Source organism: Chionomys nivalis, chromosome 24, assembly GCF_950005125.1.
Source record: "Chionomys nivalis chromosome 24, mChiNiv1.1, whole genome shotgun sequence".
In the NCBI taxonomy this organism is placed as follows: domain Eukaryota; kingdom Metazoa; phylum Chordata; class Mammalia; order Rodentia; family Cricetidae; genus Chionomys; species Chionomys nivalis.
The window spans coordinates 5,220,030-5,247,500 of NC_080109.1; the positions used below are offsets into that span (position 1 = coordinate 5,220,030).

At 38.2% G+C, this 27,471-nt stretch overlaps 1 protein-coding gene across 5 annotated transcripts in view; it reads left to right on the forward strand.

Moving 5' to 3' along the window:
- The window catches only part of Gria2 (glutamate ionotropic receptor AMPA type subunit 2), a 110,259-nt gene that overhangs the window by 78,779 nt on the left and 4,009 nt on the right, over positions 1–27,471 (forward strand). For all 5 annotated transcript variants that reach the window (XR_009056292.1, XM_057757255.1, XM_057757253.1 and 2 more), the window contains exons 7-12: positions 8,742–8,909; positions 10,294–10,398; positions 11,228–11,338; positions 12,787–12,993; positions 13,450–13,820; positions 18,071–18,269. Coding sequence is in view for 4 of the 5 variants with exons in the window: in XM_057757255.1 (XP_057613238.1) it covers positions 8,742–8,909; positions 10,294–10,398; positions 11,228–11,338; positions 12,787–12,993; positions 13,450–13,820; positions 18,071–18,269 (1,161 nt within the window). In the remaining variant the exon portion in view is untranslated. The remainder of the gene's footprint in view (positions 1–8,741; positions 8,910–10,293; positions 10,399–11,227; positions 11,339–12,786; positions 12,994–13,449; positions 13,821–18,070; positions 18,270–27,471) is intronic.

A 27,471-nucleotide genomic window follows, 5' to 3' on the forward strand; every position in this document is an offset into this window, starting at 1 on the left:
AAATAATTACAGAAGCATAAAAATAAATAAAGGTTTGCTCCTTTTCCCAACTCCCTTCCCTAAAATAAAGGCATTTCAAACTTTTGCTTTCCACGTACTCACTCTCCCATTCTCTCTTTTCCCTCCTTGTTCTAATTAGACAGAAAAGGGGAGGTGATGTGGGACTTGCTGTCAATATATTTTATTACCATTGGTTAATAACGAAGCTGCTTTGGGCCTATGACAGGGCAGAATAGAGCAAGGCAAGAATTCCAAGCAGAGATAGAGGAGAAAAGTAAGAAGAGTCAAGGAGACGCCATGTAGCTGCCAAAGGAGAAAGACACCTATCAGTAGGCTACAGCCTTGTGGTGATACATAGATTAGTACAAATGGGTTACTTTAAGATGGAAGAGTTAGTTCATAAAAAGCCAGAGCTAATAGGCCAAGCAAGTGTTGTATCATTCAGGTCTGGATGGCTGGGAAACAAATGAGCAGTCTCTACCTACAAAAGTTCCCTCTATCCTACACTCTGTACTTTTTTATATACATACTTTCTGATTATGAAGTTCAATTTATACATTAGGCACAGTTGAAGGTTAACAACAGTCAATAAGAAAACATTATCCAACCTGGCAGTAAATGCATTCATTCTGTCTTACTTGTCACCATGCTTTGTCTTGTGCTCTGCAACCAACCCAAACCCAACCACCACCCACTCTCTGCCCTATTATGATCCTATCTTGAGAACTGTTTCTTCTGCTTCCCCTTTCTCCCATGCCTTCTATATTTTATTCGCTTTGAAATGTAATTAGAGTGTGTTGTGATTCTTCTGCAAAAGCTCCAGGATCCTTTTGCACTTGTCATTTTCTTGACATAGGAATTGCTCATGTTCTTCACCTCACATGTGACCTTAGTTCTTGGCAAGGTTCCATCACCAAATTCACTTCAACTGTATTCCTCCATTTTAGTCCTTAAACACGTGACATTTCCCCTCCTAAGGGCCCCGTACACTAACTATTCCTCTGCTAGAACATTTTCTCCTTATATCCCTGCAGAAGTAAGCCTGCAGATTGTGCTTCTTCAATCTTGTACAAATGGTATCCCCTCATTGAAACTGGAGGTCAACTCTCTAAACCATAGCCTTTACTCCATTCAAGGGAGGAGCCATCATAGTGCTTCTGCTTAAGACATTGGTTTTATCTTTTGAAATTATTCTTGACCTCCTCTGTCATGTATTTGTAACGAATTTATTCTCAATGTTGTTAGTTTTATCTCCATTTTGAAATTAAATGTCAATATGTTGTTGGTTGGTCCATCAAAAGCACATAAAATAATGACTGAAGCATAAAGGCTGCGAGTAAGAGCTTCCTGCATGTGCATGCAGAGGAAGGTGTCTCCTAGATGGACATGCAGGACTGGCTGTGGAAGAGAAAGACTTCTTGGAAAAAAGAAGAGACTTTGAAACCCGAAATTGAGTAAGTTGCAAAGAGCAGGGGATCAGAGTCTCTAAGTATTGGAAAAAGTATACAGAAAGTTTTCCACTCAAGGAAAACAGAGAAATCTTCTATCAGTCTGAGAACTGGACAGAGCTGTCATGAGAACTGTGCAGAGTCAGGGAGTTCTGACCGCACAGGATGAAGCTCTCAGCTCCATCTCCAACATGGTGAGAGTCTATACCAACCTGGAGATAGGTGCTGATCTGTTGGACTCCCTGGTGATTACTGGATTCTGTTGAACAGGCAGACCAGTATGGGGCCTGAACTGTGGCTATGCCTCAGGGTAGGGATTCAATGCCTTGACACCTTTTCCTTAATTTCTTTATAACATAATGACTGCAGAAGTCACAGCCATTTATGTCTAACTGACCAATGAGTGCAATTGAAAGCTACGTTCAGATTTTAAAGAAATGCAAGCTCCTGAGAAGCATGCACTTTCTTACAGGTACTGATTCTCAACCATATAGTGTTTGCACAAGAGAGGCTCATGGGAGACTTTTATAGAAAGAGCAATAATGACCTGGAAAAAAATAAGTAAGAACTTTAATTATCAGATTATCAAGAAAGAAAATACTGGATTATTGTTGCTATAGAATTTGCTGTAAGTCCCTGCTACAAGCATTTGCTACGTTCCTCTGATCAAGGGTAGCCAAAGAACCAGGAGCTGTTTACTCTGGTGATAAGCCAGGAAGCTGTAATAATTTAACCTGGCTGTATTTACAAGGGACAGTGGAAAATAGATCTTTCACCTCTCTTAAAGGTTTTAAAAGGAGACAGAGTATAAGTACGCTTGGTAGTAGAACAAAAATAATGACAACTACTTCCATTTTAACATACATTTTGTTTTCCCAGTGTCACCCCCTTGCAAGGCCTGCCTCTGGATGCTTCCTTTCCACATAATCACCTTTGCTCCACTCTGTCTTTCATGTCCGGCCAGCATTAAAAATCTAAACCACCACCAGGGACGGACATTTGTGTGGCACTTTAAATAATAGTTTTCACACAAGAACCTCATTTTACTCAGGAGCCAACTTAACACACGTTTTTCCAACTTCCTTAATTGCTGCCCTAAGAGAATTATTGGGCCTGTCTGAAAATAGTATAATCTTTTTCAGTTCGGTAATTAGCAGCGTGTGTTAAATAGTGCTCTGAGAGCCTAGCAGAATTAACTCTGTGTTGTGGGTGTTGAAACTGACCACAGGCTCAGCTACACCCCAGCATTTACTACTGCAAATATTAAAATAACTTACAGCACCTCAAAGCTTGGTGCATTTAAACCCGTGTACTTTGTAGTTAAAACAGACATATGTAAAAACAAGAACAACAAAAGAACCAAGCTGATCTTGCCAAAATTACATATCCTGAAGAAAAGTATTTTCAAATAAATCTATGTTGTGCCATTTAAATGAATTATCCATATGTATGATTATAATTAAGGACATCTGTGCTCAGCTGCATTCATTCAATTCTTCCTCTGAAGAACACTTGTAGGTCAACAAAATTTCTCCAAAAATCTCAGCTTCAGCAATCATATGAAGGGCCACGTTGGGCCCTTGGTAAAAGCTACATCAATATTTCTAATTTTTGCTGGCTCTCTGCTCTCACCCATGGCCTCTACAGGGACTGGTGGGTAGGCATCTCTGCTCACCATGTGTAGAAACCAAACCCAGAGTCATCACCCTAGACAGCCGGGGCTTTTTCCTAAGTTGTTATCGCTAAGGAACTGTGCACAGAGACAGGGAGGAAGGTGATTGACTCAGCACTCTGCCGCCGAACAAGTCCTTGCTGTGGCTGAATCAAATCCAGACCTTGCTTTAAACTGAATCTCCTTTGCTGTGTTAATTTGCATAATTCGCTTTACTGAGGATAGAATCTGTAAGTACGTAATCCCAAGCCCCTGAATGGGAGATGCTTGTTCCTTAAGTAAGATTTTTGTACTGAAAGCAACAGATAATCTTTATATTTTAGCCATATAAATGTAAATGTATATATGATTTTAAACATATGTGTGTTTTAAATGTGTTCCTTTAAAAATAAGTCTTTCTTTCTTCATATTCATTGAGAATATCTTTATTATCCAAGGAAAATAATGAAAGATGCTAATTCTGGCTTCTTCCTGCTGAGCTCCCATTTCCGTCTTGGGAGTTGTGGCTCGCTGGTGTGACTGCCAAAGACATAGAGTTTCATGAAGGTTTGATGCCTCTGTGCCCTGCAGTTCCAAAGGGCACATGTTCAAGATGCTTTACAGTAAATTAGAGATGACCTTATCACAGACAGCTCTTCCAGGGGGTGGGTGCTGGTGAATGTGAAATTAAGTTCCGTGAATAATTCTAGGCTCACTGCACTTTTACCCACTGCTCTTTTTCCTTGAGTCTCTATTGATTCTTACGCGTTGTGAGGAACTAGAATAAAAGGCTTCCTAAATTTTTCTTATAAATTTATTAAGACTTCATAAGATTTGAGATTTTCTGTTTTACATAGTGACAATTCAGGTGAACTGGAAAGTCAGGTCATTATCTCAGAGTCACAGAGCGCTGGCTTCAAATTCCTCCCTGGTAGGGAAATTTTGGAGCACTGTGTAAAAATGATTATTTTAAGACCTGTAATCCTCACCTATAAAATCAAAGAAAAACATCTGTGGCTTAAGGTTTTTCAATAACTACAAAGTCACAATACAATAATTTGTGTGTTTGGATTTTTCATAACTGCCGTATCACAACTAGAGAATAAGGAGAACGTGCGCTCTCTTCCATTAGCTTGATGTTCAGCCCCTGCTAACACAGTACAGACACTGTTTTGTTTCTCTAAATCCAACAGTGGTTCTCAATCTTCTTAATGTTGCGACCCTTTAACACAGTTCTTTGTGTTGTGGTGACCTCCAAACATAAAATTATTTCATGGCTATACTTTTGCTACTGTTGGGACTCATAATGTAAAATCTGCAGGGTGTGGGCTGCATGCTCGTGGGGTCAAAACCCACAGGTTGAGGACCTCACTTAAGAAGCATCACATAAAACTCTGGTAACCACCCCAAGACACCGGAGGAGCAAGAAGCAAGTCTGAGCCCAGGACTGCTTTCTGACATACAAGTTCTGTGCTTTCTAAACTGTTCCCAAAGAGCTTCAAGTTTCACAACAAATTGAAAATGATGAAATCTATAGGACTTAAAAACATTCTAGTAGTGAGTAAAAGTAGTGAGTATTTCTGTTTTAAATACAATTTTCTATGTTTTCAAGGTGTAGAAAATGTGTGTAAAAAACCATGGCACCATATGGCAATCTACAAAAACTTACATTGTATTCATGGTATCCTCTTTTATATTTGTAATGCAGGAAGTGAGATAAACACAAACATTTTCCTCTCTGCCGCCTTTTTCTGGTGTGAGAGATGCCATCTTCTGGTACCCATGATCACGCTATCCCATGGCATGATGTTACTGGATATAACAAACATGTAAAATGAGTATTTCATTTTATCTTTGAAATATGAGCCTCAATAGATAGACACTTAAAATGTAATAAAGCTTGCATTTGGAAAATGGACCATAAAAATGATTTCCCAGATTTCTTGTGTGAGTGTGGCAGTGGCGATGCTGGGAAGCACTAAGCTAAATGGCCCCCCACTGAAGAATAAATTCCTAACTCAGCTGAGAGAGTTCACAGAACAGAACATCAGAGCAGGGACGCAGCAGTTTTTCTCAGAGGAGGAAGACAGTTACACAGACATCACCATCTCTCCAAACTAATTTATATCTACTTTAGTGAGCAGTGGAAACCAATGGAAATCTTTCACTCTCCAGTTAAAATTGTGAGCACACTCGTTGAGGGAAACAAATTAACCGGAAATGCAAACCAGAAGCTAACGGGTACTGCATCACAGGCTGCTTGTTATCTGTGTGCTCCGAATTGTGTTTCTGACTGGGCATTTTAATTTAAAAGGACAATAAACTGAACATTTGTTTAGGTTTGAGCATTTGGGCAAGGTTGAGGGGACTTTCCGCCCAGTGAGCATGCTCTGTAGCAATGGGGTTGTGTTGTGTGGATCAGAACGCTTTTAGCTTCAGCCTAATCAGATTTCCAATGCATTTCGCTCACATTTATAGTCCTCTGAAACAGTTAGTGGGTGGCTTCATGGGTGCCTCCCAGTAATGAGAGTAAGCTGACTTAATGAAAATCTTGGCTTTTAGCTACTATAATTTTAATATGAATCGCAATATTTTCTTAATATCCAACTTATTCAATTTAAGTTCCATTACCTATTCAGAGATCTAGGAATTAGTGTTAAGAGTTAATTTGGCAATAAACTGAATAGTGTACAGAAAGAAAATTAATGCTTCTCACTGTGGGCTAATAAAAACAGATACACAGTGAGGCAGATGCAGCCTGCTATGTCCTTTCTTATTAAGCTTCAGCAATTCTTTTCTTACACCAACATAATTTTTTGATAGGAATATAATACAACTTTTAAGTGATCCATGAAATAGAATCTTGTGAAAGTAATGGAGTCAGCTGCCTTTCCTTGTGGTTAGCCCTTCTTTCACTTTTAAAGGTAATGCACTTGTTCAACTGCTCTCATTGACCAGAATTGGAAACTTAGCTGCAAAACTATATCTTTTCACTTATTTTTTTAATCATGAGCATGATTTGTGCACCTTTTAGGGAGATGTTCTGCTACAGTTGCCCAGCCCTTTGTTGTCAGAAATTTAAGTTTCTTCTAATCCTTCATCCCTCCCTCCCTCCCTCCCTCCCTCCCTCCCTCCCTCCCTCCCTCCCTCCCTCCTTCCCTCCCCCCCCTCCTTCCTTCCTTTCTTCCTTCTTTCTTTATCCCTTCATTGTTTCTTCTTGCCCTTTCAATAAGCCAAGCCCAATCATAGTCTATAAGAATTCAGGGGTAATAGGCAAGAGCTACCCTTCCCTGAAGCATCTGTTCTGGTGCAGAGGATAGTTACAGGAAACAGATGAAAAATGTTCATATAGGATGGTCAGATGCTGGAAAACGCTATAAATAAGACAAACAGGAAAGGAACTGGAAGATGGCTGTGTAGGAAGGGTAGCCCTGCCCAAGCAGAGTCAGAGTCTGTCAGAGTCTGTGGGTGGCACTCACAGGCACAGAGCAAAAAGTAGCACTTAGTGAAGAAGGTTAATATGCCAGGACAGATTGTTTTCTCAAAGCATTTCCTAAGAAGGGAATAGAAAAAAATGGGATGATGATTTGAACAAAATATTTGATGAAGTATTTTCCTCTTCTGTTTTTATCTCCTCCTTCCCTTTCTTCTTTTCTCCTCCACTCTTCTCATTACTTTCTTTAGTTGAGGTAGAAAATAATCAAGAAGTCGAGTTTTTATAGAGCCTATCGGGAGTGTGTTGATGAGGGATAATGCATGATTCTGGAAACCAATGTGTTTAAGGAAACTGGAGGTGTACCCTTAGCACACTGCATGAATGGGAAGGCTGAGAAAAGTGTGGCCAGCTCTGTTCTGTCCGTTCAGGGGACAAATGTGTTGTGAGACTTGGGCTTTTCTCCAGGTGACTAAACTTCTATGGGCGACGTCTTTCTCTCCACAGTTCAACATAATTGGAATAGGGTTTGAGAATGAGAAGCAGGTGAAGGCCATAGTATTCAGAAAATGACGTTAGTCACTGTGGAGGAAGAATCAAGTTACTGGAGAGTAAGATTGCCCGAGTGTGCTGCATGCCATTCGGATATAGGTTGGTAATGTACTGTCCCTATATCCGTCATGGAAGTGAACTACCGCACAGTGTGGGCTCCCTCCTGGACTGCGTTTTCGGGACAAACCACACCGAAACACCAAACACTAACACCTATTTTCAAACAGCAATTCTTTATGAAATGGGGAAGAAAAGTTAAAATGGCTGCCTCCTTGTTGACGGAAGCTGCTCGTTCGTTTCCTGGACTCTCTGACCCAAAATAATCACACCAAAACTATATTATTTGCAATACTGTTTGGCCAATAGCTTAAGCATATTTTTAGCTAACTCTTATATCCTAAGCTAACCCATTTCCATTCATCTGTGTATGGTCATGGTTCTGTGGCTTAGAGGCAATGTTCCAGTGTGTCTGTCTCCTGTGGGCGCCTACATGCCTTCTCCTGATTCTGCCTACTCTCTATATATATCTTTTTCAGCCTAGCTTTACTCTGTTAAGCCATTGACTGAAAGCAGCTTCTTTATTCATTAACCAATTAAAGCAACACATATACAGAAAATGACCTTGCAAGTGTAATACTTAAGAAAATAAAAATCAGAAGTCTGGGTTAGAGTAGGCTAGGATGCCATGGCAAAGGAGATAAAAGATGAGGGAAAGGGGGAAGGGCGATTTGTCCTGATGGGACAAAGGAGTGCCTCTGGACAGAGGGAGACAGATGTGGCACATAGGCAAATAGTGGTTTATAAAGATAAAATGGGAAACCCCGTGTTAGGATGCGGTATTTAATTTTAATTGGGCATATTAAACAGGTGAGCCAAAGGGGGCTTTTGGTTGCTGGACTTGGTAGCCAGTTTCTGGAGGTGGAAGTGGCCAAATAAGGGAGTAGACCTTGGGGGGTAGCATTAGGAATGCCATCAAATGGATTTTAGGGGTGTGGAGGGAAAGGGAAAAGGGCAAGGCCTGCCAGAGTCATGTGAATGCACGCTCAGCCTCGGTAAGTTTGAACTGGCATCCTCATAGACTGTTAAATCACAGAAATAGCTGAGGAGTGGTGGAGTTTGTTTCTTCTTCCTCAACACCAGAAACACAGAGGAGAAGGCAAATAAATGGCCTAACACCACTCTAAAGAGTATGTAAGCACCACCAATCTGGAATTTGAGATTCAGGTTCAAAAACTCATCTATTTTCTGTCTATTTTAAGCAATGAATTTCTTATTTCTTATTGGGAGTTGAAGATATGTTTATTGTTATTTTTGAAAGTTTATATATCATCACAGCTGTCCATAAATTACTGGTTCAATGATAACCTGATCTCAACAAATACAATAAGCTCCTGGTTAAGTTAGCTGAGATACTGAGATATTTGGGCATATTGAGCGTTCAGAATGAGTTCTGTACTCCCATAGCCCAACCTCTGGTTGAGTTCTAAGATAGGTACATGGAGGAGATGTGTTTAACGTCTTGGTCCTTTTTATCCAGTATTCATGCTGCTTGGTAGGCAAGAGCAGTCTGGATGGCCTGTGTTGCATGGTAGGCTAGGTCGTGGGCAACAAAGTTCTGAATTTCTCCTATCCTTATGAAATATGTGATTCTTTTTAGTATACATCTGCCCTGACCTATGATGCTGTCCAAGTGATGACCGAAGCATTCCGCAACCTTCGTAAGCAGAGGATTGAAATCTCCCGGAGAGGCAATGCAGGGGATTGTTTGGCCAACCCAGCTGTGCCTTGGGGACAAGGTGTAGAAATAGAAAGGGCCCTCAAACAGGTCAGTTTCACAGAACGGGTGCGAATGTGACAGCACATAGTCATTAAGGTGGTTTCTGTACGACTTTTTTTGTTTGTGCTTTTGTTTTGCCAAAACATATAAGTTACCTTTGTTTTATTCCTTATGTTAAACATACAGGCTATGTTGTCTCCTCAGAAGACAAAGGTAGGGTAAGGAGTAGACAGATTGGTTAACCTGCACTTTAGTCCTTACAACCAACTATGAGTGAGCGCATATCATGTTTGTTGTTCTGGGTCTGGGTTACCTCATTCAGAATGAATTTTTTCTAGTTCCATCCATATGCCCGAAAATTTCATGAAGTCATCATTTTTTATAGCTGAGTTTTATAGCTCCATTGCATAGGCTGAAAGAAGCTAGATAGCAAGGAGTCACAGCAGGGATATGAATTTCCCTGGGAACAGGAAGGAGAAAAGATCTCCTGGGTACACTGTGGGTGGGGGTTGAGAGAATGGAGACATGGTAGCTAGAGAGAGCAGGTTGGGTGGACTGGGTGTGGGATGTCTCTTGGAGGCAGGATGGTGGGGGAGAGTAACAAAAGAGATGTCTTGATGGGAGAGCATTGGGGGATAGGGAGAAACCTGGTGCCAGGGAAGCCCTCAGGAGCCCACAGTGATGACCCCAAATAAGACTCCTAGTAGAAAAAAATGTATGAATTGGCCATCTTATGTAAGCAGATTGGTGACTTCCCTGATTGCCATCAGAGATACTCTATCCAGTAACTAATGGAAGCAGAGGCAAAGATCCACAGACAATTACTGTGCTGTCTTGTGGAAGAAAGGGAGGAGGGATTGTACCAGCCAGGGGTGTCATGATGGGGGAACCCGTAGAGAAAGCGGACCTGAGTTCCTGAGAGCTCATGGGCACAGGACCAACAGTCAGGGAGCCTACATGGGACCAATCTAGGCCAACCTCTGCATGTGTGTGACAATTCATTTGGTCTCTTAGTAAGGCTTCTTACAATCAGAGTAGGGTTTGTTACGATAGTTCAGCTGGCTATTGGTAACCTGTTCCCCATGCTCGATTACCTGGTCTCATCTCATGTAAGAGGAGGAGCTAAGCCTCAGCTAGATGTACCATGTTTTGTGCAAGCCCATGGGAGGTCTGTCTCATTCTTATGATAGTGGAGAAAAAACATTTGGGGAGGAGAGAAGATGGGAAAGAGGAGAAAAGCAAAGGTATGGAAGGGGGGAGGGAATGGGGGTTGGTAAGTAAAATAAATGAAAAACATGTTATTTAAATAATAAACTTAAACACACACACAGAGTAAACAGTAACCTGTTCAGGTCAGTGTGAGCAATCTTCCCAGTTTGCATCTTGGATTTAATAAATTTATAACTGTGTTTTATTTCCATTTGATCCTTAGGTTCAAGTTGAAGGTCTCTCTGGAAATATAAAGTTTGACCAGAATGGAAAAAGAATAAACTACACGATTAATATCATGGAGCTCAAAACAAACGGACCCCGGAAGGTAAAACTTTAAGGATTTAAAATGGGGTCTCCCTATGAAGAGGCAGATTCTGTCGTGAGCTTTTTCCACTCCTGGGGTCAGAGAGCATGTGCATGTAGACAGTAATGAGTCGCTTCTAGAAACAAACTCCAGTTTTGAGATTTGTTTTGAATCAAATCAACTCACTTTCATAAGTGATAGTAATAATTAATCTAAAATGGTACCTATATGCAGAAGTGTTACATGCTTTTCCAACTTTGATAAGAAGACTTTAATTATAAGATAGAAAAGAACTGCTAAAGATGTAATGTAATTAGATCAAATAAATAGTGGTATAAGCATGTATTAATCTGTTTAATTCAAAATCTTGCCTTAAAATAGTCTGGCTAAATTGTCACTGTTTGGGATATATTTACATGTATAAATTATTACCTCACCAACCAAATTATCCAGTAAATGTGAAAAGTAAACCAGGTGCACTGGCACATGACTTTAATCTCTGAACTACAGAAGCTGAGGCAGGGGATTGTGAGTTGAACGCAAGTTGAGTTGTATAGGGAGTTCTAGACAAACTAAGGATACCTAACAAGCTATTGAGTCAAATAAACAAAAATAAATAAACAAATAATAAAATAGAAAGATTCCATCCAATTTTAAGAATTATCTTTGTTTTTGGAATTTCATTTCTAACCAGATGCATGTTTATGAAGGTAAAGTTGTTGCTGTTCCTTAGAAGTCTGTATAAGGTGGGTGTTGCTTTGGGTGCAGACATGGGTTTGAAAAGTGTCAAGTGTTTTCCATGAAGCCAGGCCACTTCTCATTATTGTTCATCAATTGTGACCTTTTCCAGATTGGATACTGGAGTGAAGTGGATAAAATGGTTGTCACCCTAACCGAACTCCCTTCTGGAAATGACACATCCGGGCTTGAAAATAAAACTGTGGTGGTCACCACAATCTTGGTAATTAATCGCACGTTTCTAGGTTGGACAGCATGTTTTCTTATTCAAAGTATCTACTTGGGGACTTGATGTTTAGGCTTTAGAATAGGAAGATCACCAAACAGCTTTTACAATGCTTAATTCATTGCTTACTTGTCATTGTGTCCCTTACTGCTTGTTTACCTACTCTAAAGGTTATACACCGGCTGAGTTGAAGCATGGAGAATGTTCTCATCCTCTAGGAGGCTCGAGTCTTGCTTGATAGATAACTGGTACCCTGTTGCAGACACTAGTGAATGGCAGAGCAAAGTCTTGTTTGCTCTTTACACTTCCTTTCAAATCTCCCCCAACTCTGGTTTATCTCCACCCTCCCCCTAGTTTGGTAATATGATCTAATAATGCTGCTAAGCATGTTGCTAAGCCCTCTTTATACACAATGAAAGGCAAGTGTGAACTCCTTTAGACCAATCATTTGAACACAGCTGTAGCCATATGCCCTGTTCCAAATACATGGCTATTGTAAGAAGGAGGCAAAACTTGCCTGGATATGTGCATCATGAAGACACAATGTGAAGCAAGGGGTGTGGAGGAGGTGGAATTCATTAGGGGACATGGTTTCGTGATAAGATAGTTTGGCACTCTTACTTAGTAATGAGGTTATAAATTGGTGGATTCATTTTCCTAACAACATGAGATGAAAATATAAAGACACTTCTAAGAGATTCAGATAAAACATTAGTGGCACCTGGAATTCTCTTCATGAGTGTGAGTTAGACATGCGGGCATTCTCACCCTCATCATGCTATTGAAAGGAACCACTAGCTCAATTAGATTTATATTCTGTAACACTCCAAAATAAACAACATTAGATTTGCTGAACCATTTTATCGTACTTCCTCTCTCATGGGTTTCTAGAGAGGGAGCTTCTATAACTATATGTGTAGCATTACTCTAGTGTATTACATCTCTTAGATGAAGTGAGACACAAAACTTTCAGGAATAGAATCAGTATGTTGCCATGACAATGACCATTTTCAGTTTTATGAATCATTGTACATGCAGCTTTTTCCTACATCATGTTTGTACTTAGAGTAGCAGTAACACCGATCTTGCCTGAACTCAATAAGGGCAAGGAAGACCCAAAGCTGGATATAGTAGCTGTTGAGCAAAAATTTCCCTCTCTGGTGCTTAAGGATTACAAATAAAATGAGAGGCTATGCCAAGAGCTTTTGTGTATCTTATTTGTATATGATTAGATATAAGCCATTTTAATGACCAATAATATAGAGATTTGAGGAGGTTGATTGTAGAAGCACTATACCTATATATTGTTATTTTAATGTCTGTTATATTATCTACATCTAACATATGCCTAGGTATAATAAGTAATTATTAAGCTATGTGTTTGACATAATAGCAGTATGTAAATCATGATGATAATCAGTTGAACATATTGTCTTTTCTTACAGGAATCACCATATGTTATGATGAAGAAAAATCACGAAATGCTTGAGGGGAATGAGCGTTATGAGGGCTACTGTGTTGACTTAGCTGCAGAAATTGCCAAACATTGTGGATTCAAGTACAAATTGACTATTGTTGGGGATGGCAAGTATGGGGCCAGGGATGCAGACACCAAAATTTGGAATGGTATGGTTGGAGAGCTTGTATATGGGGTAAGTATATATCTCTTTAAAGCTAAAGTAATTCATTTTGAACCATTGTTGAGAGAATGGTCATTCTATTTTAAAATATCCATTTATCAGTTTTTGGCATTCCATGATGTTCTAGAAAACAACTGTTTTGTTTATTTGATAAAACTTGAAAGGTTGAAACCACAACAAAAAGCAAACTTGAAAATTAATTGAAACGTGAATTGACCAGTCTTTAAGCACATATGTTATCCCAAAACTTCAAGTGTATATCACAGGAAATGTAATGACCTTATCTAAGCCAGATAGGTCAATGATTTGTCTATAATAGTAGGTGAATAAATACACGGCCCTCTTTCTTATTCTTTAGCACCAGAGCCATAATTACTGCCACTCTTGAATTTCCATCCCAAGTTTTAAACATGTGTCTTTCCTAACCATAATAGTGGGTCCTGTTATTTTCCTTTCTTTCCTTTGCAGAAAGCTGACATTGCAATTGCTCCATTAACTATCACCCTTGTGAGAGAAGAGGTGATTGACTTCTCCAAGCCCTTCATGAGTCTTGGAATCTCTATCATGATCAAGAAGCCTCAGAAGTCCAAACCAGGAGTGTTTTCCTTTCTTGATCCTTTAGCCTATGAGATCTGGATGTGCATTGTGTTTGCCTACATTGGGGTCAGTGTAGTTTTATTCCTGGTCAGCAGATTTAGCCCCTACGAGTGGCACACTGAGGAGTTTGAAGATGGAAGAGAAACACAAAGTAGTGAATCAACTAATGAATTTGGGATTTTTAATAGTCTCTGGTTTTCCCTGGGTGCCTTTATGCAGCAAGGATGCGATATTTCGCCAAGGTTGGTCACTCGCCTGCTTCAACTTTGTGCATTTTAGGTCTCAAGTGGATGTCCGTGGTGTTTATGAATTCACCATGAAGATGTCTCCAGCTGCCGACTGCTTGTCCAAGCAATTTAAGATGCTTAGAGGACAAACTTTTATCATCGGCGTAAGCCTGTGAAATACCTGAACAACGTTCTTTGAATGTTGGCCATGTGTTTCCCTGGTGAAATTGTACACACCATGGAGAGGCTATAAAATGCATAAGGTTCCTATCATTCCATGCCTGCTTGGAGGGGTACCGTGTTTTTGCTGCATATTCTCATTTTACAGTCATCTGTGTGCTGATCCACAGACCTGTATATGGGAAAATGGGCGATGTTAGCTATTTCCGAGTCAACAACTTGTTAGACAACACTTCATTTGAACATACTTCATCTCTTTATTTTCCTATTATCATCAGTTCATGAAAACGGTGTGTGAGAGAGATTATTAAACTTTTTGAATATTAGGCTTCTGTGTATAGAGGTTGATCATACATTTTCAGGTGTCTAAAAATGCAGACAGAAAACCAATGACTTTGCTGCAAATGCCTATTGAATGGTACCACTCACACATCAGAGATTCCCATCAGGATACGATCATCTCAGACTAAAGTGACTAATTATCATATATCTGTCACAATTCACCAATTGTTTTTGCTTATGTTGCAACACACATGAAAACTACCCGTGTCTCTTCAGAGAAATAAATCCTGCTTCTGCTAGTGTGGTATCATTAGCATTTAAAGCCAGTATGTTATTTGTCTTCTGGGACAGTTCAATTTGAGATAGACAGTCTCCTTTGATTCCAAGGGTAAATCTTTACTAGTAAAGTGAGCGACTTTTTGTTGATAATTCATTCAAATATTAGTTTTTGAGTACTTAGTGGATTACAAGCAATTAATTTCAAAATGAATACAAACATCTTAAAAATGCATAGCTTTCTGAGTGTTAAAGTATGTTTTTCCGGCTGAAAAGAAGGAAATATACCCCCTAGGCAGAAATTATTAAACAACTGATCTTTGATAGTCAGTAGCTATAATGGTAGTGTATTATAAAAGTCCCATTAAAAAGAAAAAAACAAAGTATTTATAAAAGACAAATCTTAGCTCCACATTCACAGTGGATTCTATTTAGGTCTTCCACGAATTAGAAATAGTCTAAATAAATTTTCATGGTATGAACAAAGGAGTATATGGTCCTAAGTACAGAGTTAAACTCTGACAACCTGTAGAAGGGTTGGCGTCTCTATATTTAGTTATCCAATTTAAATTAGAGTTGTGATGATCAGTTTCTAAGAATAAGGAAGAAAAAAATAGCAAAACTGAAAACTCAGAGGATAATCTGGTCCATAGAACAGTAGCTTTAAGGCTGAGCTTGGGTACGACCACTTAATTGCGGTCACTAATTGTAAGTAAAGGCAGCTGAGCTTGCCTGGCACACGTTCTGCTCTGCCTTTCGGGTAAGCAGAAGTGTGTGTGGGTTTGTAATGGAGTGGGTACTGTCCTGTGTTCCCAGAGATGGACCGGGCCTGGGAGCTTCCCACCTCCCACTCACAGCATGGCACCACAGATGCTTTGCTACCTAGTATCTGTTAAGCATCAGAAAATCTTTGATTTTGTGGCTGGAATGGAAGGCACAATTATTCTAGAACATTCCAGGGACCACTATGGCATTCAGACAGTTTCTCTCTCTTTTTTTTTTTTATTAAGCTTGCATCCAAAATAATATATTTTCTTTTGTGCTTTGATTTTATTCTTGAGTCTCACTACAGTTCACACTCAAGAACATTCATTTCTTAGTAAGAAACTTCGGTTTTCAGTTAGGGTATTTCCTTTATTAATATATTTTTATTTCAGAATATTTAGGTATAACACCTATAATAAAAGTATACTTATCTTTCTGCTTATTCTCTATATATACACTTAAAACTAAGCCTAGAACATAGCACTGACCAATCTAATGATTGTTTTAATAAAAGAATGAAGTGCACTACCCCTTCTTAGAATGCATTTATGGCCACTGCACAGCAGAGCACTAGAATGGGTTGCTGTCTTACAAAGAGCTGAAAATGAACAGACCACTTAGAAACTCCTTTGATAAACTTTGAGAATGCATCACCCTTTCCAAGCGAAATCTGCTGTGGAACTCCATTAAGAACGTTGAGAGGGTGCACTTGAAGTACAGTCTAGGACAATTTGCTGAAACCAGTGACTATAATTGCCTGAAATTAAAAAACAAAAGAAGAAAGAAAGTTGGTGTGGGGTCCCTTCACTATGAGATATGTTTTTAGAAAAGCGATGTGCACAATGATTATTGGTATTCTTCAGGCTGCTTTTTTTTTTACATCCACAATATTTCTTCATGTAAATCATATGCCATTGAAACATCATTATCTGATGTGTATTTAGAAGACATGACAGTTTCTCTGCTTTCACGTTCTTCAGCATCTGCTACAGAAAGTAAAAAATCTTTGCTTTTGTTCATGGCAACTTTTGTTACAAATCAAAATCAAGTTTTCTCCTCTTAATAAAATTTCTCCAGAACTCTCAGAAAAATTAATTGCTGCTTTTAAAATAAAGATAAGTGATAAAATCTAAAAATATGTTCTATGTCTTACAATTAATATAGTTAAAGTAACACTGAAATATTTGATCTTAATAGTATTTTTAAGCACTGGAATAAAAGCAAAGTGATAGGTAGTTTTTATTTTTTAACTAGAATAGAATAACATATAAGCACAATTCTTAATCAGGTAGGAGATATTGCACAGTGTCAAATGCATTTTAAAAATACAACGCTAGTGTTGAGGGATGCAAGCAGCCATGTTCTGAGTCTGTCCTCAGAGTTCAAGGTGTGTATCCTACAACTATCCTGCTGCATAGGAAGACAGGATACACTGGAGGATACACTGGAGGATACACTGGAGGATACACTGGAGGATGGCTGTGTCCATATCAGGGTTTCCAGAACCAATATTTATAAAAAATTTGATTTAGAGTCCATGTGAGAAATATTTAAAACTTTCCTTTCTAACATGTTAATTTAAATATTCACATTTTATAGTGACTTTGGCTTGGAGGTTAAATTACACTTTTTCAGTTTTTCATTTAAAGCAACAGATGGCCTAAACCTTAAGGTTTTTGAAATTAGCTAGTTCTTTTATATTGAACAAGTGGTCTATTCTACTAAAGTCACCAGAAATTTATCTTATATCTATTTATCAAAGGCTGCATTACTTAATTCTAATAGTCGATAAATCTGATTCTGCCATTAAATTGACCAACTTTCATGTTTTAACAATCTGGAAATGCTGCTACTTCAAATTTCTCAATTATATGCCGAATCCCATAAAATCTAAAATAACACAGCAGATGTTTGTTGGTATCTACATAACTGCATTCATCTCCTTCAATATTTAAAGAAAAACCTTGGCAATCTATTAAGATTTTTAAAATCATCATGTGTATTTATAGTCAGACAGATGATGCTATCTTCTTGTACTTCACATTAGGAATTTATATCTTTTAAATTTTAAACATCTAATTTGTTTTCTTTTGAGTTTTCTTTCTCTCTCAAGCAGGAAACACAAAGGAACAGGGTCAGAGCAGTCCACACCGTGAAGGCATCTGATTTACTCATTAAGAATTATGTTTTACATTCAGTGTCATTTCATTTTCCATTTCCCTCCGGTGCTGTATCAAGCACATGATCTTCACACCCCAAAACCTGATGTTTTGATGGAGCTGAGTTTGTGCGGTGGGTGGTCAGCTGCATTAAGGGGAGAGTGTATTTTATGTTGAAAGCTATATTAATGCTAAACAATTTAGTAATACTTGTTTTGTTATGAACTTTAATGCTGTTCTAAGGTTCTTCTGTTTGTTTTTGCATCATAAGTAGACAAAGTACTATGTATATTAGATGAGATATTTGTACATTTCCTGAAGTTGCTTTCTTGTGAAATTTTACACCATTAATTACTTGGGTCTATAATTATGGGAAGATCCCAAGAATAGTGTAGGTCTTTAGATACATCCTCAGATCTCAATCTTATTACTCTGTACTTCTAGTCCCAAATTGTTAGTAGTTCCTAGTTTCTTGAGCTAAAATATATATAGCAAGGTATAAAGTGAACTATTTTGTAAGTGGCTATTTGCATATGAATGTTAACTTGTTTTATATTAGATATTTCATTTCACTTTACGAATCCATTTCATACTTGTTATCAGATCCCTCTCTGGGCGCATTGTTGGAGGTGTGTGGTGGTTCTTTACCCTGATCATAATCTCCTCCTACACGGCTAACTTAGCTGCCTTCCTGACCGTAGAGAGGATGGTGTCTCCCATCGAAAGTGCCGAGGATCTGTCTAAGCAAACAGAAATTGCTTACGGAACATTAGACTCTGGCTCCACTAAAGAGTTTTTCAGGGTAAGAGATTCTGGTTTCTTAGTGTCTGTGTTGCTTGTTTGCTTTCTCTAAATTTAATTCCTACAAATTATCCTCCCTCTTCTTCCCATGGTCCATGAAAGGGTGCTGTGTGGAATGAAGCAGCTGTCTCTGTTGACTTTGATCTTGGTATGTTTCTATCTCAGGTTGTTCCAATGTCCAACTATTGCTGGGCTTCCACGCCTTTTTACTCTTAGTTCCTCAGAAGAAATAATATTGTTATGCAATCTTAATTTTATAAAAACTGATTGACTTTCCTTGAGAACAAAATTGAAACAAAATGCAGTTTAGGTTATTACTATTCTCTAAGGAAAGGGTGCTGCAGCTTTCGTTCATGTTATATAAGCCTGGGTTTGGTGGAGACGGTTGCAGGCTGAGCTTTGAGGGAGACAGATGGAGTCTGGAGATGCAGCTGGGGCAGAATCCCCACTTTGGCCTAAGCATTGGTAGCGGTAAAAGAACTCTTTAGTGGCTGGCCTCTCTGCTACTCTGATCTTCAGCATTAACCCCTATACCTGACTCTGGGTTTTTATTATTAAGACCAGTTAAAGTTTTTGCTCCACATGACCCTACCCACATTTGATTATATGAAGTTAAAGCATCAGTTGTGGTTGAAATGTGATCAGGTCCTTGCTGTGTCTTTTATGGTAGCTCCGGAAGGAACTTGAAAGAGCCTTGGCTGGATCTCAGTGCACACAGCATTGTATGAGCTCTTAGTGAGAGAAAGAAACTGTGTGGTTGACTATTTACAAGCTGCTACTTATTGTGTTCCTGTCAGGAGAGGGAATTTAAGATAAATATACCACCAAATAGAAAAGCACTATGACTTTCATTGAAATGCATGACACGTTTGTGATTTGATATGTATTGTTCTCAAAGGCTCATCTCTCCAAGTTAGATTAAATCAAAGTCTATGATTACTTTTTGACACACTTGCCGCTTGCATTAATATTTGATAATGGGGCCGTACGATGTAATACTAGAATGGTTTCCTTCTGTGTCTACCCCTGTGTTTTTTTCCAGGATATTGTAAATCTTTAGCTAAACCTTGGTATACCATTCCTCCTCACATAGTTCAGTGTAAGGGAATTCAGTCCTAGATCACCTTTAAGAAAGGAACTCCAACCCAATGAGTGTTATGCTAAATGTAGTGAGCAAAACATAAATTTAGACAGCTTAAAGATAAAGTGTTTGTTCGGTCACCAGTTCCCCAAGAATTCTCACTCTATTATCTGAGTGTAGTTGAAATTTTATATTGCTGGAAAGGAGAGAGGATGCAAAGGGATGCTTGCTAACCATCCTGAGATTAATGTTCACCACACATTTGTTCTATGGTCTTCTTCAACTGTCTTTTAGCTCTAGGTATTTTGGATCTTCATGTAAGGTACATTCTAGGCAGGCTGAAAGCTAGCCAATTTGATTGTCATGGTGGCCAGCTTTCCAGGAAGAGGGAATGGACGGAGTGGGTTGAAGGTGTACTCATGTGTTTTGTTCTTCGGCCACCTGATTTTTGACTACCTGATCGAAGAACCGGTGAACCGTTCTAATGTTATTACATCTCCTACTACGACATCCTACTACGACATAATTTCATTGTGTTGCTAGGCTTTCCTTTGTCTGTTATTTTACAGATGGTTGTGAGCCACCATGTGGTTGCTGGGAATTGAACTCGGGACCTCTGGAAGAGCACACAGTGCTCTTAACCGCTGAGCCATCTCTCCAGCCCCCCTGTCTGTTATTTTAAAACTTGGAATTTTATTAATTCCACTAGAGCATCTATGAGTAACAACATCATTTTTCTGTTGTAACAATAGCAAGCTTTGAGTTCAGGTTTGGGGAAAACAATTTGAGAAATAAGGACACTGTCCAAATCAAATAACAGCGAAAAAATGAATAAAACTTAGAACACATAGAGATGAATGTCTGTTTCTAAAATCCAATTTGGATTTCTTATAAATGAATCTAATTTTAATTATCAGTTTCATTAAATAACTTTGTTAATATAAATGCTACTTACATTGAATTTCTAGCTTATAGTAATCTCTTTTGTACTACAGTGATATTAGCTGTTTCAAAGCCTAGAGTACTTTCAGAGTTATGGTAAATAAGTTGATATTAAATTAAGTTATCTGAATATTACTTTACTGAAATTGGTGAGTCCATATAGATTTTGAAGCGTGGTGTGAGCTCTAAATTCTCTAATTTAAGATGTGTGTTTCTCCTCAGTGCTGATCAATATTTGTTGCAAGAAAGGGAAAGTAGAATGCAGTGTTGAAAAATCTGAGAGATTTGGAGCTAGAAGTGGCCTCTATATATCTACAGCTTTCTCTCTAAGGACTCTGTTACACTGCCATGACCTGCTGCAGGCTTGCTAACTGTACTTAATTAGAGTGCCACTGTAGCGTTCCTATAATTAGGAGGGAATTAGGATTTCAAATATAAACTACTATTTTTAGAATTTCAATTTTGATCATTTCCCCTCATTAAAATAGGACAGATCATAGTTCTTTAATTTTGTTTAGAAAATGATTTTATTTATTTATTTATTTTACAAAATCTGAGTTTGCTATGTTCCCACAGCAAGTTAGAATCTAGAGAGGCAATGGCATTCCCTGTGAGCCCGCGACAGGTCTGTTGGTCCACGAAGGACAATGATTGACTTTCAGAAGGGGAGTGGGAGTTTCTTCCTGTGTGTTCTTAGTCCTTCTCACTGTCATCGGTCCATTTCTTCCAGTTGTCGCCTCTGGGAGGACAGGGCACACTGTGTACTCTCTGACCAAGTGTTACGTGTTAGTACTGTTAGTGCCGGGAAGAAAAACATTGCCAAATCCTTGTCAAAGCAAAGGCTCTTCCTCTCTTCTGGAAGGAGTCTAATTCCTCTCATTTGCATATAGGACAACTGTTCTGATCTGAATGCATTAAGCTGCAGTGTTGTTGCTCAACATCACAGACGTTCTGTATACTAGAAACAGTATAAATGACGCCTACATAGAATCAATGCAATTGTTCCTTGCTAGAAAGAGTTAGTTTCAAACTTTTCTGCTTTTATAGGTGTGTGAGTGTGTGTGTGTGTGTGTCTGTGAGTGTGTTCATTTCACAAATCAATAGTCATGGTTCACAAAGGGTTACAATAACTGAGATTATCCTTAAGGGCTAACTGTTTTGTCATGAATGGCATTGAATACACATGTCTGGACTTGGGAAGTATATGTCTTTAATCTCAGCTATTTGGAAAAGGGAAAGCGAAGAGTCACAAATCTGAGGTCTACCTTGACTACAGAATGAGTTCAAAACCAGCCCAGAACACTTAGGTCTCCCTAATTTTTAATTTTAACAGGATTAAAAATGAAAGTGTGCAAGAAGGGTCACCCCTTAGGAGTATCTCGGAAGCAGAAGCAGAACTCTTCCCTAGCACACATAACGTCCTCATTAACAGCCCTGAGCCAATAAAACATGCAAGTAGGATCACAAATGAAAGTGTTCTAGTCATTACTTACTTACAGGATGTTAAGGACCGTTTCAGTAATGTTAGAATCCTTGCATTTGCTGATTGCGTGTAGCAAAGACACATTATAAGTCCTTGATTCCCAATGACACGACATACAGAATAGAGATTTCATTAGTTTGTAAACCCTCCTTTTTTCTATTATTTTCAGTACTTCCAATGATTTCTGTGCTACAATTACAAAGGTCACCAGTGTCTGTAAGGCAGAAATAAGTATCTGTTGATTTTAGCATAGCAACCGTACATATGTACAGCTTTCAAATATCGCAGAAATTTAGAGTGGCTATATGTAGGATGTTACTCACACGAGAAGAGATTCCTTTTGGTCCTTTACACATGTTTAAATGTGTAAATAGCATCTACGATTGTAGCCATTAAATAAATCCTGAACATGAATACATAGCAAATAGCACAGTAAACACTGTGATGATATCCATGCATGGTTAGTCATATCTATTACATATTTATCTTCTTTCATGTTATATTGATTACATGCCTGCACCTTTACTAGATGACAAGGTGAAGTCATTTTCTCCTGGTTGGCATCCTTCTTTTCTCTGAAATTTTAATTGTCTCACTATTGTACAGAGCATCTGAGGAAGTGTTTTATTCATCTGCAGACTTTAAGGACATAGGTAGTCTGTAAGGAGCTGGTTCTGCCACCTCTGTTCAGTTCTACCTGATTAGAACACTGCAGAAAAGGTCAAAATTTAGGAGGCGTTGGCATTGGCTCCTTTCAAAGTTATTGCCCTGCTTAGTGACCATGCATCTCATGCAGTGGTTCTCAAATTTCACAAGAAGTCTAAAGACATGGACAGGAGGCTCTTAAGTCATGGGACTTCAGTGTTCCAATAATGAGAAGGGACTACATTTTATTACTGGATTACGATTATTGGTGCCTTTTTTTCACGATAAATAGGTTATCTTTGTCCCACAGGTATTTTCCACAAATGTCATTGGTCTCTAACTTTCTGGCTGGGTCATTTAAAAAGTACCCTCTGCCACACCAGCTGAGTGCTCTGTCATCAGATCACAGAAAGCTTTTGCTTACAGACCATGCACAAGCACACACACCATGCAGAAAGCATTGGTTTTCACAATAGCGAATGCTGAGGACAAGCTCTCAGGAAAGGTTACAATGATGAAATTATTCAATAATTCCCTCATTTTATAATGCTTAAAAAGCCTAGCTTGTGTGCTTCAGAAAGAAGATGAATATTACAGAACAATGCACAAACATGATTTAGGGTTTGATGTATTTTATTACCTTGTTTATAAAGAATTATCTCTCTCTGTTTATACTAGATGTCTTTTTCACACCAGTTGCCATGACAATAAACATGTCTGAGGGCTCTGAACAGAGGAAAAACAGAATTTTGATGTCATTTCAATGATAAGAGTAAAATAAAATTAAATATAATCATTGTTGGTAAATTTAGAAACTTTTCAATTATAATTATTATATTTTATACATCATATATCTTACATATTATATATATTTCAATTATAATTATAATTACTTGAAGAAAAATATGACACTGATGTAATTTACAATTCATATTTCTGCATAGCTTTGTTCTGAATTTTACAAAGTTTCCACCCAAAGCATAGTGTCTTGTATGGATGTGGATGGCTACTCATTTTGTAGAGTAATAGAAACTTAAAAACCAATGGCAGTTGAAGACATATACAAATATCATAAATGAAATTACAGCAAAACTGTAGGCAGGCACAAGTATTTAATTAAAATTATCAAAATTAAGTACTTTAACTATGAAAGGGATTTCCATTTTATATTTTGACATGGCTAACATATGGTAAATATATGCAATTGTCTTTTCTGAACAGTTTAGGTGTGAAGTCATTATTCTGCATAATTTTATTCCAAATGAATTTTTTGATTGCTCAATTTTGGTTTTCTGAAGCAGTATCTTTACTGTCTATCGCAGTCTGACATGAATTTCCAACCACCAACTGGCTTTTGACTTTTGGTCACGGGCAGTCCCAAACCAGAATAAGAGTGAGTTATCACCTTCAGCCTCAAATACTTTTCTTTACCAGAGATTCATTATTGACATGACAAAAAGAGGAAGAAGGAAGGAAGGAAGGAAGGAAGGAAGGAAGGAAGGAAGGAAGGAAGGAAGGAAGGAAGGAAGGAAGGAAAGAAGAATTTAGCTAAATAATTTCAGTAGAAGATTATGCTTAAGGATGAAGCACCTTTGGTCATTTTGTCAGGAAGACTTAGCTCTCTGCGTTTAGGACCTTATCCCCAAAATACAGACATCCTTTTAAGTGAAGATGGTAGAGCGATGACAGCGGGAAAGAAAAGGCAGCCGCAGTATAAGTTAGTAAGTGACTTCTTCCTGTACACCGTCTAAATTCACAGCTCTTTGTCTTTTTACATTTTCCTGTGTTCCAAATGTCTTTATGCATTTCCTTAAGGAATGTATAGATGGCTCAGATGGAAAATTACATGTCAAACAAGCACAAGGGCTTGAATTCTGATGTATCACCACAAGGCTACGTGGCATCTGCCTGAGTCTGCCTTCTTTCTCCCTACATTCAGTTTAATTTTCTTGCCTAGCTCTATCCTGACTGCCATAGGTCAAAGCAGCTTCTTTATTAACCAATGGTAATAAAACAGTTATAGCATACAGAGGGTATTCCCATATCCCCAAGAGTTATCAAGACAACAAGTGTTATGAAAATGATAATTAGCAGTATGTCTATCCTGGTGAAGTTGATTACCCCTCATTTAGCTGTTCCTGTTTTTAAATCAGGCATTGCATAATCATGTAGAGACATAACATTCTTTATCATAATTGTTTTTCACATTTTGTAACATGAGGGAAAACACTTTCCCTTTTAACTAATTCCTGCCTTAATAAATTTCCAATGTTTTCACAAATCCACCACCAACGATAATGAAGATGTGATGCTTATTGCTAAATCCTTCAGTTGAAAAACTGTGTCAATCTTCTATATTGCATTTTAATACCCTTCAATCTTGGAAGGAATACACTTATATTTGGGGAAAAACTCTTTAATCTAGTAGGGAATAGAAAAGTTTTATGAATAATGAAATGGAAATTGTCATCGCTAATGTTTGGGCTTTCACAAAGGGCGCCAAAACATTTAACACTTTAATACACCTTGGATATTTTAACCAATTTGAAAAAAAATGACCAATTCAATGAATAAATAGATAAAAGATTTGTGTAACTTTATTTTGAAACTTTTAAAATAAGTTTATAATTTATACCAAAGTTAAGCATCACATTTTTGTGAGTACTCACAATAGAAAAGTCCTGAAGCTGAATAAGTCTGTCAATTTTACTAAGATCAAACACAGTGAAATTTTAAAATAAATAATAAAGAGACAGGAAAAGGAGAAATGATAAGTAAATCAGCTTCCAACACCAAGGAGATGTTGGTTTGCCTTACCAAGTCCCCAGCTAGTCAACGAAGTTCCTTTTTTTTTTTTTTTTTTTTTTTTTTGGTTTTTCGAGACAGGGTTTCTCTGTGGCTTTGGAGCCTGTCCTGGAACTAGCTCTGTAGACCAGGCTGGTCTCGAACTCACAGAGATCCGCCTGCCTCTGCCTCCCGAGTGCTGGGAACGAAGTTCCATTTTTAAAAGAACCTAACTGCCGCGCACCTCGCCCCCGTGTCTGTGCTCTGTGCGCTAGAACCCAGTTCGCAAGCTTCGGGCAAGGGGCTGGAGGTTGAGAACACACACGCAGAGACGCAGACCTTTTAACACTGATACCAAAGCCCCTAGAATGCCCCCTTTATTGTGTTCAGGGACAGATTATATAGAGATAGCCACGCCCCAGCCAAACGCACCAGAAACCACTCTCCTGCCATCAGGAACTCCTTAAGGTCTCGTGCTCAGAGCAGCTGCAGGCACTCAGATCAGGGGAAAACAAATTCTGAGGTAATGACAACATAGAGTTACTAATCTCAGAGACAAAGACTGCTCTTACTCTAACTGCACTTGACATTAGATTTTCACCAAATTAAAATATGTTCATATATGTGCAGCTGCTTGGAATCCTGGGGTGTAATCCTTAGCACGTCTGTAAGTCCATCTTCCCCCAATTTTTGATGAGTTGACATGACTTCTGTCAATTTTAGGTTATACAGTGAAAGTTCCATGACATAAAAGAGTAAGAATGTTCAAAATCTCATGACTGTTAAAATAAGTTATTATTTCAATTTTGGATCCTATGCCTTCTATTAATGAATTATAATAATAAAATGGAATATTCCATGTCACCTTACTAAAGACGATTAAGGTGATTTGTGAGAGCTGTGCAAAAAAATATGTAAAACTGTTTGACCTTTCAATCCATATGCAGCTGGTTTTAGCTTTGTGCAGAAAATATTAAATGTCTCCTTTGAAGACTGCCCTTGTTTTAGAGTCAACTAATTTTCATGATATGTACTAATTCAATAATACTATTTCCTTCTTTCCTATCTATCATTGAAAATAATAGTTTACTATTGAAGCGAAGAGTACTCTAATGCTCCATATTCAAATAAAAAAATTACTGTTTATTTAAGAAATACTATAAATGACCAATGAATAGTCCTTAAAATGTTATTGTTCTAGAAATAGATGAGTTTGTGCCTGTATTTATCATGGTTCATGATACTAGAGGAATAGTAAATACTAGAGGAACAAAACTGATAGAATTAAAATATAATAAAATGCAATCGATTAGACCGTCTTATGTACTAGAGTCTTGCTGTTTCACACTGAAGTGGCTAAGACGCCAAGGGATCCTCAACCCACAAAACTAGATGTATCAGTAGCCTCACCCTGACTTAGAAAGCTTAGAAGATTGCTGGGGAGCCATCCATCTTCAGTCAATACTTGAAGCCCAAAGATGCTGAACTCTGATATCAGCAGCAGAATACAGTATCAGGAAAAGCTGCCTCCCAGAGGAGGCATGGAGACAGATGAACTCACCTGCCAGACATGGAAACAATGAGACAAAAAAAAAAAAAAAAAAAAAAAAAAAAGCAAGAAAGAAAGAAAAGAAAACATTTTTCTTTCACCTAATGATGTTTTGAATGGTATGGTCCCCCACACTTGTGGATTGAATACTTCTTTTCCAGTTGGTTGGCATGTCCGGAAAGGATTAGGCAGCATAGCCTTGTTAGAGCAGGTATGTCACTGGGGGTAGGCTTGGACGTTTCCAAAGCCCATACCATTCCCAGTTTGCTCTCTCTGCATTCTACTTCCTGGTCAAGATGCAAGTTCAGTTACTGCTCAAGTGCCATGCTTCATTGATATGCCCAGTGACTTATGTCTTTCTTGATTCCAAAGTCAGTGAAGTTGACAATGAAGTTTAAGCCCCACAATGTCTAATAGAAATTTCCAGCATCATTGACCATGTATTTTGTTTAGCGTCTCTACATCAGGGTCTTGGTGCCTAGTGCTTTTCAAGTCTAATTAGGCATCTGAATTCCTGTTCTGCTCTAATTAAGGATAGAATATTTAGAATTGAGGCAATAAAAATATCCTTTAGATGTTCTTTGAAATAGGGCCTTTATGTATTACAGCATATTTTTTGATTCATTATAGGTTCCTACTTTATTTTTTGTGCAGTGACTTCATTGATATTAAAAACTGTTTGAGGTATTCATGAATACAAAGGAAATTAATTTTTATAG